Source organism: Malurus melanocephalus, unplaced genomic scaffold, assembly GCF_030028575.1.
Source record: "Malurus melanocephalus ecotype Western Australia unplaced genomic scaffold, MMel_1.1 scaffold_135, whole genome shotgun sequence".
In the NCBI taxonomy this organism is placed as follows: domain Eukaryota; kingdom Metazoa; phylum Chordata; class Aves; order Passeriformes; family Maluridae; genus Malurus; species Malurus melanocephalus.
Window position 1 is genome coordinate 1,597,450 of NW_026623367.1, and position 15,402 is coordinate 1,612,851.

The following is a 15,402-nucleotide window of genomic DNA, read 5'->3' on the forward strand; positions in this document are numbered from 1 at the left end:
GAGCCTGTAATTGTGTGCCTGGGCAATGTCTGCCTTACACGTAGGCATCAGCCCTGGGGCTATGATGTCTTGGTAAAGCCAAGCAGAGTGTTCTTTGAAGTGATGAACTGTTCCTGAATGCCCGTTCTCAGAGACTGATGCTGATTTAATCCTGTTATCTCTTTACCTCCAGAGGAAGTATGCGCTCCATTACAAGATTGCTCTCATCATAAACTACCTGGGGCACTGTATTTCAGTAGGGGCCCTTATAGTTGCCTTTATGCTTTTCTTGTGCTTGAGGTGAGTAACATGTTTGCATGTTTCTAACTTGGTTGGGTGACGCTTTCTGGGTTGCTCGAGCCCTCCCATGGCTCTGTCCAGCTCATGGATGGGCCTGAGAAGTGGCCATGAGTTTTACAGTCCCGTGGTTTTGCTGACTAACGTAACGTTCTGGATGAGCTCCTCCTGAGCGTCGGAGCTGAAGCCTGTTTCTATTCAGGGAGAGAACTGAACATGATTTATTGATGCAGCAAAAAAACAAAAACAAAAAATGCAGCGATCACAGCGTTCTTCATTAAAGGAGACTGGGATTTGAGTGTGTCAAGTTGCAAGTTTTGGGGGCAAGTTTTGTTTTTTCACAAGGCAGAGCATGGTAACATTTTGTATTCCCTGACAGGTAAAACCCAGATCTGAACCAAAGGAAACAGAACAAAATCTTCCCATTTTGCTTTGGGTTAATTTCGGGTTTTCTTTCATTAAAGGGCTTGGAAGTTTTCTTAAATAAARAGAGGAGTTTAATCCCCAACAGTGCTGATGAGATGATGAATGCACATCAAGGAGGCTGCACAGAATCCTTTCCCTGGTCTGGTCCAGGCTGCAGAAGGGAGTTTGGCAAATGGATATGTCAGTGAAAGTAGAGTTAGGGCTGCAGGGGAAAGACCAGGAGRAAAGGAAAATTAGTGGAGAACAAGTAGATGTGAATCAGTCATCATATGTATTGTGTGTCCACAGCCTGAATTACAGGGATATATTTTCATAGGAGTGCCTGGTGGGTTAATTCTGTGTTCTGTCTTGGATTCCCTGACTGGCATTTCTGTCCTCTTTATGCTTTATGTTATCCAGAAGAGTTCAACCTGAACTTAAAACCAGATCCAGTGGGTGCTGTGCATTGATAATCCTTGTGAAAAACCTTGTACTAATAGCAGAGGATAAATTGTGGGTGGGGGACCCCCAACCCCTGCCCAGCATGATTGACTGCAATCTCAGTGAAAGAATTACTGTTTTCCTGGAGTGGAGCATCCCTAAAGTCTTGGCTAAGTCTCCTCTTGAGCATTCCCAACAARGTCTTCTCTGCTAACAACAGGAATCTTTTTGCACTCCAGCATCTATAAACAGAATAATCTATGCTAATGGAAAAGAACACCTTAAAACATTAAATGGAAACTTTTATGATGCATCAATTTAAMCTTCCATTTCAAGCTCTCTACAGTGCATATAAAGCTAATTCCCACAGTGCTTGGAGACTTGAATTAATTTGCACTGAATAAAGAATGCAAATTATTCATTGCAAGAACTATATTCCCTGCTTTTACGCTCAACCTTTTATAAATGCTTCAGTAAATAACACAAAAACAATTAGGCAGGGCGGTACAAATGTATCCAGCTTGGAACACAGAAGTGGCCCAGCTGAAYTCTTTTAAATTGTTCTTCTGTTACTTAAACTTTAAATTTTGCAGTCAGCTCCAACATTAAAAACAGCACTGAATAGTGGCAATTAAGTACTTCCCTGTGCATGCTGTGAATTAAGATGGTTCATCTTTTCAAATTCCCCGTGTATCATGTGAGACATGTCCAGTGTGCAGCCAGAGTTAACCAATGTGAGATACCTCAGGGTCTGTCRAGCTTCATCTCTTTCCCAAAGTTCTGGAGATTTTCCAGTGAAGGCACCCCAGATTTCTGTTCCATTACAGGTTGTCCCTACCTGAGTTCTGGGTCATGCACATCTTCATCACACTTCTTGGAAGTGCCCCAAGAATAAATCAGTTTTTGATGATTTCTATTATTTAGGGCTTTTTTTTTTTTTTTTAAATCCTGTTTTATTTTGGATGGAAGAAGGTATGATGGAACTGGGTGAAATGAGAGTATTTAGGTAATTCCTGGCCAGAAAAATACAACCTGGTAGTTCTTCATCTTGGCCCGAAGTAGAAATCTGCCAGTTCCTGATTCCTGTCCCACTCCATACTTCTACTTCACTCCATGAGTTCCTGCTGAGAGTGAAAATAGATGAGAACTCCAGGAACATTCAAGTTTTACAGCTGCTCTTTATTTTCATGCCTCTCCCCCATCACCTGCTCCATTTTTTCCTTTGCTCTGTCAGCACAGGTGGATCCCAAAGGCAGCCCTGTCTTAGGGGGAGACTGGAGCACCCCTGATCTGTTGTGGGTGTTTTAGGAGTAGGTGGCCCCAACCCAGGGAGCTTAGTCCTCAGATGTGCTGAAGTGGGAAGGTGAAAGAGCTGGATCTAGTCRCTATAATTCCAAATTTATCCTGTCATCTTGTCCCCGGCTTCGTTCTTCCTCGGTTCCTTATGCAACTTCATCCTTTGTTCACAGCCCACCCTCCATTTAGCAGGGAAGTTCTGCTGCCCTAAATACCGAGGAACCAAACCAACCAACCCTAAACCAACCTATTTTGAGGGTCAGGAATCTCAGATGTAGCAGCAGGTGATGAAATCTGCCATTTGTATCCATGAGACCCCAACAGAGCTGGGAATGGATGAGAACTCAACCAGGGCCCCCCTTTTACTGTGAAGACCCATTTTAGCCTTGTTTTCTCCAGTTCTGAACCTGTGTAATGAAAAACAAGCCAGTAAATATTTCATTTAGCACCTAAATAATAAAAAGGGAAGGAGAGGGCTCATTTTTTTTTGCTGGCACACTGACTGGATGCCAGTGAGTCATCGAGGCAGCTCCTGAAGGTCTAAGTCAACATCAGCTCCTCAAGGTCTAAATATAGGTGGTCTGAAAATTGTGAGAGCCATGCTGTCTGCACCATGCAAAACCAAACAAATGAAAAGGGAYTCACCTGGAAGGAAAAATGGAGAATTTGTGCTCAAGGAGTACTGCACAGGTGGATTGATCTCCAKCACAGGACCTGGAGAGATTTGCTCAGGGCACTTCACTCAGCATTGTTGGATGGATCTGGTCTGCTGGGAATTTCAGAGTCTGTTTGTTCTCGTKAACAGTCAAGGTTTGATCCGTCCCTCAGGTGCACACAGGCAGCTTCCACTGACTCAGCCTCAGTGCCCCACTGAATCACAATCTCACACCAGCAAAGCAGAAATTTTCCATAGGAGGAATTCTGCTGTCAGTAATACCTACCAAGCTGAAGAAAAAAAGAAAAAGAATTTTTTAAAAAAATCAAAAGGACTAAAATGCATCTTCTGAATCTCATTTTTTTTTTTTGCTGCTGCTGATAAAGCAGAAACCCAAATTGCTTTGTCCCGGATTATCTCTTGTCTCTGTGCTGTTAGAGCAGCCTCCGAGGTGCAATAAGAGTCCTTTGTAAAACTCCTGAGTTGTTATTAAACAAAGGCTGGCAGTGGCCAGCAGTGACCTGAGTGGATTCCATCAGAAGATGTTCCATTTGTGCAGTGGTTATCAAAGACAAAGTAGGGGAAGAAAGCTGTTTGTTCTGGGAAGCGTAGACGTCCCTGCTGAGTTTTGAATCCAATAAAGGATGGTGCTGACAGGAAGATGGGCTGCAGATTAGAAATGACATGTCCTTGCTGGATAAAGGCAGCTCTGAAAACAACCAAACCCACAAACATTGTCATAACATCTTTTGTCACTACTGTGGTGGCGATGAAAGCAAATTGAGGTTTTGAGGGAAATTCTGCTTTCTTGTTGTACCTAAATTTAGCTCATTCTATTTCTTTGTTAAAACATCAGATATTTTTTTTCCTCATAGGCCTAAGGCAGTGTCCCTGTTCTTTCTTATGATTACATACAGATTTCCTAAATCCCACATATTATTTCTCCCCAAAAGACTGAAACATTTTTTTCCTAAAACAATGTAGGGTTGGGTTTTTTTTTCCTTCCCCCCAGCCATCTCCTCTCTACTTTCCTTTATTCTGCCTTATCCCAATCTCCTTTAAACTACCCTGTTGCTCTTCCCTCTGATGTGCAGTTGGCAGGATTGCTGCAGCTGGCCTCTGTTAGTAAGAACAGAGGAGTCTGATTAAATGATTTGYAGAAACCTGTCAGAAATGCAGAGCAGCGATACAGAGCAGGTTTGATAGAGCAAGGAGATCTGACACCTCTCAGAACCTGCAGACTGAGGATATCTCAACTGGGGAGGAGATCTGCAAAATTAGTTACTAGTGATTGCAACACGCACTTTGCTTTAGGGTTTTTTTGCATGCAAAGTCATTTATTATAAAGAATAATYGTATTTTATAAGAGTTCAAACAATTAACAATTAGTTTTGATTTACATATAATGTGTAGCAATGGGTATAGCTTGTTTTTCTTCTGATCTCTTTTTCATTTTTTCTCAGTCTTTTTCTCATGGCTTTAGTTCTCTGTGAACTGGCTTCTTTGTGTTTAATTGTATTTATTTACTCAGGKTTTTTTTGTTTACCAAGGCAAACAGATCTCCACTGTCCAAGGCCTGCACCCCCACAATTRGTATTGGTTTGCAGTTCAAAAGGATTAAATTTCTGATGTGATTAGAGCAGAGCAGGCTCCAGATCTGAGGCACAACCTTCCTTGTTGTGGAACAAGAGGAAGGAGCAAGTCCCAGGCCAGGACATGAACGAACTGAATCCATGAGTTCATGTCAGTGTCCATGTTCCCTCCTCATCTCCTGACCTCCCACTTGGGATAGCAGAGCCTTCATTAATGATTAAGGCACGTGGCAATTTTAAAATGCAGCATAAGTCCTGGAGTGGGGTGAGTGCAATGGCTGTAGGTTGGAGACAGCTCTGTCCCACCTTGTAATAATCCCCATCARGTCCACAGAAAGGCAGGAATGAAAACGATGGAGCTCTGTAAGAAAGAACAATGAGAGGGCCATCTTTGAATACAAAGCATCTGAAAGTGCCTGCACTGCCTGAATCCATGTGAAGAGTCTCATCTATGAACTCACATAAAGAACAGAAACACTTTTSCTATTGATTAACCCCATTGTCTTTGCTTCCCACTGCTTTCACTTGCCCCTTCTCCATCTCATCTGTAAGACTTGTTCTTTTACACTCTTCTTATAGACCCTACCACACACAAAAAAAAAAAACAAACCAAAAAAACCCAGAGATCAGGGCCCTCATGAGTTCCTAGAATAAGGCCAGTAATTAAAAGTGTGACCAGAGAGCTCTGTTTCATAATCTGCATCTGAAATCGTGGTGTCATAGCCTAACACAATGGAAGCCCCTAAGGAGTGTTAGTGCTGCCTGCAAATACATCACCACTGCATAAACACTGCAAACTGAAGAGCTGCTTACAAAGACAGTGTCAGTGCAGGAAGAAAGGGCTGTAGGTCTCCACAGGCAGATTTGTGAGTGGATATTGAAGGRTGATTTCCAGCCCACAGAGCAGCGGGGTTGTAGAGCAAGGTGTCAGGCAGAGGGAAAATTTAAGTTGGAGCTAGAGTATCAGGAATTTATGAAATGCTTTTTAACTCAGTTACTTTCTTGACCTGAGATTTGGAGGCCAGTTCATGTCGTGTGCTAGAAATGTGTTACTATGGATGTGTTTCTGTTGCTGCCAAGATTTTGGCTGTGAGTTTTTGGAGATGGACACAAACATGTTTGAATTCTGATAATATTTGAATTCTGATAATAGAACTGCTCTTAACAGATTTAGATCTGTRTTGACTGACAAGCTAAAATTTGTCTGTGCTCTCTTCTACTTATGATGATGATGGAATGGTTTTGGGAACAGTGGAGAAAACATTGCAGCTTTTCCAAGATTTGAGAGAAAGGGGGAAAGCAAAGTTGGGTCTTTGCWGTTCATATATGAATCATGCTCAGGAGTGCAATTTGATTTCAAAAAAACCCCATCTTGAGCCATCTCTGGGAAGGACAATCAGAGATGTTTTCACRATGATGTTTAGAGTTATGTACTGCAGGTGCACCTGCAGCTGCTCAAGTGCTAAATGGTTCCAGTTCTCATCCATGGTGTTGCACCATGTAGATCCCTCACTAACTCCAGTGTGGTTGTCGAGCACTCAGGAAGCTTTTCTTCTAATCTAAAAAAAATATTTAGGTGCTGGAGGAGGGTGTCCAGGGAAGAGAACGGAGCTGGGAAGGTTCTGGAGCCCCAGGAGCAGCTGAGGGAGCTGGGAAAGAGGCTCAGCCTGGAGAAAAGGAGGCTCCAGGGGGACCTTGTGGCTCTGCACAACTCCCTGACAGGAGGGGGCAGCCGGGGGGGTCGGGCTCTGCTCCAGGGARCAGGGACAGGAGGAGAGGGAACGGCCTCAGGCTGGGCCAGGGRAGGATTAGGTTGAGTATCAGGGAAAATTTCTTCACTGAAAGGGTGTTCAGGCATTGGAACAGGCTCCACCAGGGCAGTGGTGGAGTCACCACTCCTGGAATGTCAAAAGGCTCGAGGATGTGGTCCTTGGGGACAGTCTGTAGTGATGAACAGGGAGGTGCTGGGTCAATGGTTTGGCCTGATGATCTTGGAGGTGTTTTCCAACCTTAGCAATTCCAGGTTCTGTGCATTCTGCTGTTTCACATTGCTCTGTCAGCTAAAAGAGAGGGGAGAGATGAAAGTTTCTGTCACCTCTGAGTGGCCCAGGACACTCTGGCAGTTTCTGGACTGCCTCTGCTGGGAGCAGCAGCTTCCCTGGGCAGGTGCTGAGCCACTGACACATTTCCCAGTGCCCAGTGAGCACCACGAGGCTGAGGAATTGAAACCAAGCACAGGAATGATATCTGGAAGGATTCCGATCTTCCCTGAATTCCTGGCCAAATGCTCCAAAATAATTAAATATTTCATGCCGTACGTTGGTGTAAATGATGCCAAGGAGAGTGTGAACAGCATTGTCAGCAGCTCAAACTTCCCTCCTTGGTTTATCCCCACACTATCTGCAAATGTAGATAATGGAATAAACTTTGCTAATTGTGTAATTGTATTAAAAGTAAAAAAAATACAAAAAAACCCAACAACAACAACAAAAAAGGCATAACCCTTGAATTCTCTAGCTGATCATTTAAATAAATTTCATTTCAGTTTTTTTTTTATATATAATCTCAGGAGGGGATTATGAATGAGGACGTGCTGTGCACTTGTATTTCCCAAGCAATAGCTGTGAGCCAGATCARCTGCTCTGAGCTCTCAGTGTCTGCCCTCTGAAGTCCTTCTTTGATTTCTGCAATCCAGCTGCAGTGGGCACTTTCACAGAAAACATTCACCCTTCCACAATGTGGACTGATAACCACAACCTGTGTTGGAAAACCTGAGCTGAAAGGTGTTTTCTGCTCGAAAAGATACTTTGCAGCCCTGTTTTCTTTATGCAGTTCAAAAATTTCTGACATCTGACCAACATCTAGTGAAACAAATAAGAGCAGAGTCCTAAATCTTTTTTTTTTTTTATCCACAATCGCTTGCTGCACTAAACGAATTCCTCTCTATCTCTATCATTCCTGTGAAAATAACAGGAATTTTCTCCAGTGGAGGACTTGCTGGCACAGTCAGGGTTGGAGYTGTGTTCCTAGGCTGGGGTATGCAATGGCTGGGTTTCATTTATCCCTTATTTAAGGCAGTCTGGGGCTGCCCTGCCTGCTGAGTGTTGTGTTGGCTGCATTCTCCCCACCCCAGGAATGCCAGTGCTGAAATCCTTTGTGTCTGCAGCAGGCAGGATGCCCCTTGTCCTGTGATTCACAACTGCCTTGAAGGCAGAATGGAACTTTGGAAAGGACAGATGTGCAGATGGTTCCACAATGGGTTTATTTTTGGGGTCTCTGCACATCCTAAATACCCGTGGAAGCTGYTGCTTCTCCCCTTCACCTGAGCATGTCACTCCTGTCCCCGAGATAAAGCTGTCACTTCCTCCCGCAGTTCCATTCTTTTCCTTGYTTTTCCTGCGGGAATATTTCTGTTCCACCAGGCAGCTGCCACCAAGAGGCTGATTTTCCCTGCCAGCCTCTCCAGCTGCTGTTCCCATCTGGCAGCATCAGGAGCTCCAGAGTGTGTGCACTGGTTGAGCAGGCAGGAGAAACCATGGGGACCTCGGGGGAGCCTTCCATAGGTGACAGCAAACAGGCCRTGGCAGGCACAGAGCCTGGGAAATAACTTGCTGTTAGGTATTCTTCCCTCTCCGTGGGTTCTGCATGTGCTTTGCCTGCCCTAGAAAAGACCAAGGGAGGAAAACAATTGTTAAATAGTGTCCATAATTCTCCCTCTGCCTGTTCAGCAGCCATGGAGTGGGTAAAGCTCTAGCAAATTGCACTCCTATCAACTGTTTTCCTATTTTTCCTATCAACTGTTTTCAGAGAGACTTTGGGGCAGCAGTCTTAATTGAACATCATTATTAATGGAATACTACATGAATTAATAGAAGGTTTCCAAGCTTCTTTAATAAAGTTTTCATTTGCAATTATTTCCATGCAGATGAWTCAGCTAATTCAGCGAGCTTTCAACCACGCTGGCGCATTATTATGATTGTTAATGTTAATTGTTTGTCTCATGCTGTGAATCAGAAAACAGTAGCTCTGTGCATCCCAGAGGAAAAATACCACTGTATGGATAGAGTGAGAAAAAAAAAAAAAACACCCGAAAAACAATATATCAACAGAAAGCTACTTTGAGTTTTAGCAGGGCTATTTATAGATGTCCATTTCTGAAGCAGTGAGGCCACCTCTGCAGAAACAGTTGATGTGATTTTCTTCCTGACTTTTCCAGATCTCACAATTTTGCAATCAAAAGAATRGGGTTTCTATTTCTCTGCTTTCTCYGTTGAATCATACAATCAAGGTAATTTGGTTGAAATAATTAGCAGGACGTGCTCTCTCTACCAACAATCAGAAGCTCTTTCTGCCCACCTTTGACCCAGGCTGCAGTCAGCTGCTGGAGAATTTCGCTTTTTTTTTCCCCTTTGCTGCTATTTTTCTTTGTAGAAGCACAGCTCTGACACCCTGCACTCRAGGCAGTTCAGGATGGCAGGAAATCGAGGCAGGGAACGGCATGATCTGTTCTCAGATCAGATAAAGAGGTTGTTCTGTGCRGTTTCTCACAATCCACCTGGCTCTTGATTTACTAACTAGGAAGGCCAAGGAGAAGTGTGTTGGCTTTCATGTTAATTGCTTCTTCCTGTCCAGCCTGCTGCAGWGCTGAGCCCAGTGCTCTGTGTCTGCTCCCAGATCCCAAATCATCTCACCTGGCTTTGGCCAGCACAGCCAGAGATGGGCTCTGGGACTCTGGATTCACTGGAACACACACMTCATCGAGCTGTAATCATTAATTAATCATCTCCAACCTTAATAGAGTCATTAAAAAGAAAATGCTTGTGAGATCATGGAGTCCAACCATTACCCCAGCACTGCCAGGTCTGTCACTAAACCCTGCCCCCAAGTGCCACATCTAAACCTTCTTTTGAGCACTTCCAGGGATGGTGGCTCAATCACTGCCCTGGACAGSCTGTTCCAATGCCTGATCACCCTTTCAGTGAAGAATTTTKYCCTAATATCCAACCTGGTGTGATTTGAGGCCATTTCCTCTTGTCCTGTCCCTGTTCCCTGGRAGCAGAGCCCGATCCCRACTGGCTGCTCCCTCCTTTCAGGGAGTTGTGGAGAGTGAGGAGGTGCCCCCTGAGCCCCCTTTTCTCAGGCTGAGCTCCCCCATCTCCCTGGGCTGCTCCTGGTGCTCCAGACCACCTTTCTCTTCACTTTTTCTGGTTCTGTTGCCCCCAAATCCCTGTAAATACAAAACAAGGCACTTTCAGTGTCCCATGAAAATTTGCTATTACTTGCTACCTCTACCCAAAGCCTCACATCATCAGCCTTTGTAACAGCTCTGGTCTCACACAAACTGATCACAATGGAAAAAACAACAAATTCTGCTGACACTGTCCCAGGCATTCATCTGCTGGCTCTTCTTGTTTCTTCCCTCATCATTCCCTCCAGATGGAAGGACAGAGAAGAATTCCTGTACCCCTGATCCCTTAACTGTGGGTCATAAAAATGTGAGGACACCTCAAACCCACAGGCCCTCATCAGAAATCCTGCCCTGTCAGGAGGGGTTTCTGGATGCCACGCAACAGCAAGGAAGGCACTGATTGTTAAGAAATCAACAGAACCAACTGAATCTTTTCACTTACACATCCAAGATACTTCCAGTGGCAATATCTTTTCCCTCCATGTCAAAAATTGTCACCCAAGGGTGACACACACCCCTTGCATATGCCTGTCTGACCCTGCTTGCTGCATTTCAGGGGGATATTTGCTGCTCAAAATCTGCTGTCTGGCACAGCCAGAAGTGAAATCGCTGCATGAACCGTGTAACTCGAGGTTGCAGCACCAACTGTCCTCCCAGCTCGCTTCCACAGACAAGCAGCATCTGCTGCCCAGATCCAGGCTTTTCCTGTTCCTTCACCTTGCAGCTCCCACAGGACAGCAGGGAGTGCAGTTGGGAGGAAAAGCCTCCTCACCCAGCCCTGGGGAGTGGGCAGATGAGCAGAGAAGAGGAACCCAGACAGAGGTGTTTTACTGGGAATGACAGGTTATGAGCTCGTCAGTCCATCTTGTTGGTGCAGGAATTCATGGCCTGACCCCGGTGAACGTGAACTACATAAAAAAGAGTCCAGTGACTCCTGTGAGGAATTGGGGCCACCAGCGAGGTCATTTAATGCTTTTAAATGTGGTCTCTGAGTCAGGAATATCTTCTGACTGCCAGAAGCAAGGAGGTAAGAGTAAGGAATAACTTAAGAGTACAGTTCCCCTCTTTCTCAAACTCTTTCCTTAATTAATTTTTACTGATCTCCACAGGKACTGAGTCCCAGCCTGAATGCCACACTGATCTGAGTGAATGTGGAAATTCATATGTCTTTGTGTTCTGGCCTCAATCTTTAAGTCTGTGGTGACTGAATTTCTACAACTTCTCTCTTTATTCCATCCATCCTCAGACGCCTGAATCAGGGACGGGCTAGTGGAAATCTCCAGCCAAAGCCTTGGCCAGTTTGCTTTTTTTTTGTCTGAAAGGGGTTAGAGCAGGCAGGAAATAGAGGAGATCATGAATTCCTCTTTAATAGAAGCCCACAGCCTCAGTCTGTGGTGTCTTGTGATGTGCCAGCCCTCAGAATCTGTGGGATGGGGATTTGTGCTGCTGCTCGTGGATTCTGGCACCATTCAGCACTCATCAGGGCTCRTAAAACAAGTGCAAGTGGCAGAAACGATGTTAGTTGACATGAAGAGGAATGTGAAACCTTCTGTCATYGGATCCTTTGGGTTAGGTGACTCTGAATGGCTCTGTAAGTCACAGTCCCTTCCCAGCAGTGCTGGAATTGTCTCTGAAGCAGCAATTCAGCGCCCCATCCTCTCATCTACCATTTCTCCCCTCTCTCATGTTACTCTTTGCCTGTTGAAAGGCAACTGTCTGCACTCTGCACCCTCATTTCCTTCATGTTGCCACTGCCACCACCCCCAAGTTGTGATCACTTCCCTCCTCAGATAAGAACAACCCCAAATTCCTGAGCTTCTGCTTTTTGAGGGAATTCATTCATGCCACCGTGGCTCCAAGAAAGCTCCATTCACTTACTCATAACACAGCTGAATGTTTTAAATTCCGCCTCCTGCCAGTTGCAGCATGGTGAGAATTTGTTTTCTTTTTCTGCTTGGGAGGGCAGTTATTGCTGCTCCTGGAGCACAGGCTTGGTGACTTTTCCACTCCACAGAGGAAAGCCAACTATTAATCAAGGAGGAATGAAATGTGGGGCTCATTGTCGTAGAAGACTGATATGACTGTTTAGTTTTCAAAATGGGACTGGTAATTTTCATGAATAACAGGAGTATTTAAATTTAAATTAAGGCTTACAAATTTACTCTACCRTCTGTCTACCCAGAGCCAGGGAAAGACCTGTGGAGGACAAATGATTGCTGTGAGTATTCTGAGGGTACTTTTTCCCTTCAGGCTTTGAGATGAATGAGCATGACAAGGCCATCTTTGTCCTTTCAGCAAACATTAGCTGTGGTGCAGGTCTCCCATCGTTCATCAGTTTTGTTGCCCTGTTTGGGCAATGTCCTTCGTTCCCTGCCCTCCTCAGACTCCAGCCTGGCTGAAGAGGTGAATTCTGTGCACAGGGTGAGCCCTGAGCCCAGCAGAGCAGCCTCATGTGAATGAAGCCTGGGATGAGAAGACCCTTACSCCAAAATCCCTCCAGATGCTTTACACAAATTACAATAATTCCACCCATCCAGTGCCTGAAAATGAGAGCAGTGTTCTCAGGTGGCTGCCAAGAGCCTGTTCCCTGTTCTCATCAGCTGCAGCCCTGCACTGCTGTGCCCTGCAGCCTCCACACACTTTGTGATCCCTCTGTTTTCCCTTCCCTCTCCAAACCTGACACAGTTATTTCTCAAGCTTTCCCTGCCCTCATYTGTGAATTGCAKTRCTGCTGCTGTGGTTTCTGTGCTGGTGTAGTTAGAGGACAGAACCACGGGCTCTGGGCTCTCTGTGAACAAAACCAAACTTTCAGCCTCCAGTTGGGACTCCTATTACAAGAAAATGGAAGAGAAAAAACCAAAAACCANAAAAAAAAAAAAAAAAAAAAAAAAAAAAAAAAAAAAAAAAAAAAAAAAAAAAAAAAAAAAAAAAAAAAAAAAAAAAAAAAAAAAAAAAAAAAAAAAAAAAAAAAAAAGAAGAGGTCAGAACCATGTCACATCACTGCTGAGCTATTTAAGAAAGCCTGTGGCACTTTGAGATATCTCAGATTATATTTCACAGCTCTTTTAGCTGCAAAGAGAGGGAGCTTTTAGCAGGTGAGAGTATCTGCTTACCATTCAAGCCAGGCAAGGAGTGTCTCCAGAAGGGAATGAGGCAATGGYGTGAGTTACTGGTACCCAAAATATGGTACAGAAGATGGCTTTTGCTAAAGGCAGTGGGTCAGGGGAGSCAACTGTCCCTCTTTAATTTCCAAATCAAAACTTCAGGCTTCGTTTTGGTGAATTCCAGCTGCTGGCCACATTTATACTTAATTTTACACCAGGAGCACCCCTTCCCTCAGTCAGTGGGGCTTTTTGAAAACAAGGGGTGTGTTGATCATCTGTACACATTGGGGTTCCCACCACAGACCAGACCCTCCTACCCTGGGTCCTGCACAGACATCACAAAAAGTCTGAAGGGTACAGAGTGATGGGCAAAGAATAAAAACCTGGGAACCAAGAAGTAGTAAGGAGGGTGAAGATCATGTAGGCAGTAGATAAAAACATAGAATCATAGGATTGCTRAGGTTGGAAAAGACCTTTGAGATCATCAAGTCCACTGAGTTTGTTGTAAGACAAAGAAGACAATGTGGTTTTGTGACTGGGATCCTCCTTGGGGGAAGAACTCTGTTTATGAACTGAAAAGTCTGYAACTATTTATTTGATCCTGTTTGCCTCTGTGTCCACTCCAATGTCCTGCTGTAAATCTGCAGTAAGATTTCCCCTAGCCAGATTCAGTGATGTTCCATCATATGGGATGATTAAATTACATCTAAATGGATGCCTACAGCAAGGATTTTTTTCCCCTGACTCCTTTATCTTTGTCAAGAAATACATTCAGGTGGCAAGCGTGCTGGATCTGTTTTGTTGTTAGAGCTCTCAAAAGCAATTAATTTCATCTCAATAACTCAACAGCTTGACCTGAATTTCCTTGTTTTAGTCCCCTGCCTTCCTCTCACCCTTGAAGCAACATTTCAAACTCGTCCCTTCATCAGCTAGTGCTTGACCTGGAGGGAGTGAATAWAGGATGCAGGTGAAGAGCAGCTGCAGGACATYTATGTGCAGGATGGTCAACAGAAGRCAGACCTTAGCAGGATGTTTCAAAGCCTGGCCCAAGCTCTTCCCCATCCTGGGGCTCAGCTTGGTTGCCTCTTTGCTTTGAAAGCCAAACCCTGAACGTCAGCCTTTTGTTAGCAGTGAAATTCTCAAACCGAGATGTGTCTGACATGTCCAAGAGCAGYGTTTGGGGGTTTGTAGCTTAAATAAAAGAGAAAGGGTCTGARCAGCTGGAGATTTGTTTTCCAAATTAACTCATCATGAGTCACTGAGGCTCTCAGAACCAAACACCAATTTCATTCTGGCAGCCTGAGTTATTAAACTCAGAGGATATTTTAACATTGGCTTAACAGGGTTATACCTCTGAGCATCTCTAAATGCCTCATGTGTGGGAGGTCTTCCGTTTGTTTTTTTGCTGGATCATTTGAAATCTCAGAGATTTATGAGACTGAAGGACAGAACAGAATTGCTTCTGGCCCTAAGACTGACTAATTCAGTCCTAGGAAAAGCTCAGTGAGTGTTTTATGGTAGGAAAGCAGTGTTTGTTGCTAAGAGGAGTGACTTGTTTGCCGTGCAAAAGACCTGAGGCAACAAAGGTTGGCTACTGGATTGTGCCTCTCTTCTTGCTGTCTCTGGGGTGAGCTCTGTCAGTTCCAGTGGCTCAAACCACTTTCTGTGTTGAGCCCACATTATCTGACAGCTCCCCTGGCAAGCACGGAGCCTGATGTGGCCAATGCTGAATCCCAGGAAGTGCTCTGGCTGTTTGAACCCCTGTGGAAGTGATTTTCACAAATGGAGCAGTTTGTGTTTAGCTGAGAAAAGATCATTTAATTGAAGACTCTGTAACTGCAGTGCTGCAATTTGGCACTTGCCATCCTTCACCAATTAACAAAGAATCAGAAGAGAAATGTTCTGATCTTAATGACTGAACCTGTCACAAGTAACTCTGTCTTCCTTCAGTGATGCTTTGGTTCCTGGCATCAGTATCCTGCACTGGCTGCCTCCTGGAGCCRTTTCCAGCAGCAAATATATTTCAGATGTGCCCTCTTTTGTTTTGTGGCACTGTGTCCAAGCTTACTGTAGCTCATATTTTACATTGCATCTGAATGGGGGCCTGAAAGCAGACACAAATATTTCCTGATGAAGGAGGATGTACATTTGTGCCTTGTTYAAGTACAGCCCGCTAAGCCCAGCAGTGAAAAGCAGGCAGTTCATGCTCTCCTGTTGCATTAATTCAGACTCACACTGGTGAGCCTGTTCAAGAACTAACCAAATGTAAACTGTTCCAGCACAAATATTTGTCACTAAATCTCCTTCTGTGAGCAGTTCAGCAACCTCCAGGGCAGCCTGCTTGTTCATAGGCTTTTCTATCAATTGCAGTCCATCTAGGGATGGAGGGGAGGGCAGTAAAACTAATAACCAAGGATGAAATGACAGTTGGAATATTGGATTTTC

The 15,402-nt window shown here is 44.5% G+C and overlaps 1 protein-coding gene across 1 annotated transcript in view; it reads left to right on the top strand.

Annotated features, from left to right (window-relative positions):
* Positions 1-15,402, top strand: part of CRHR2 (corticotropin releasing hormone receptor 2) — a 96,549-nt gene that overhangs the window by 40,506 nt on the left and 40,641 nt on the right. Inside the window, exon 4 of the mRNA XM_057370881.1 lies at positions 173-279. Within this exon, the coding sequence (XP_057226864.1) occupies positions 173-279 (107 nt within the window). The remainder of the gene's footprint in view (positions 1-172; positions 280-15,402) is intronic.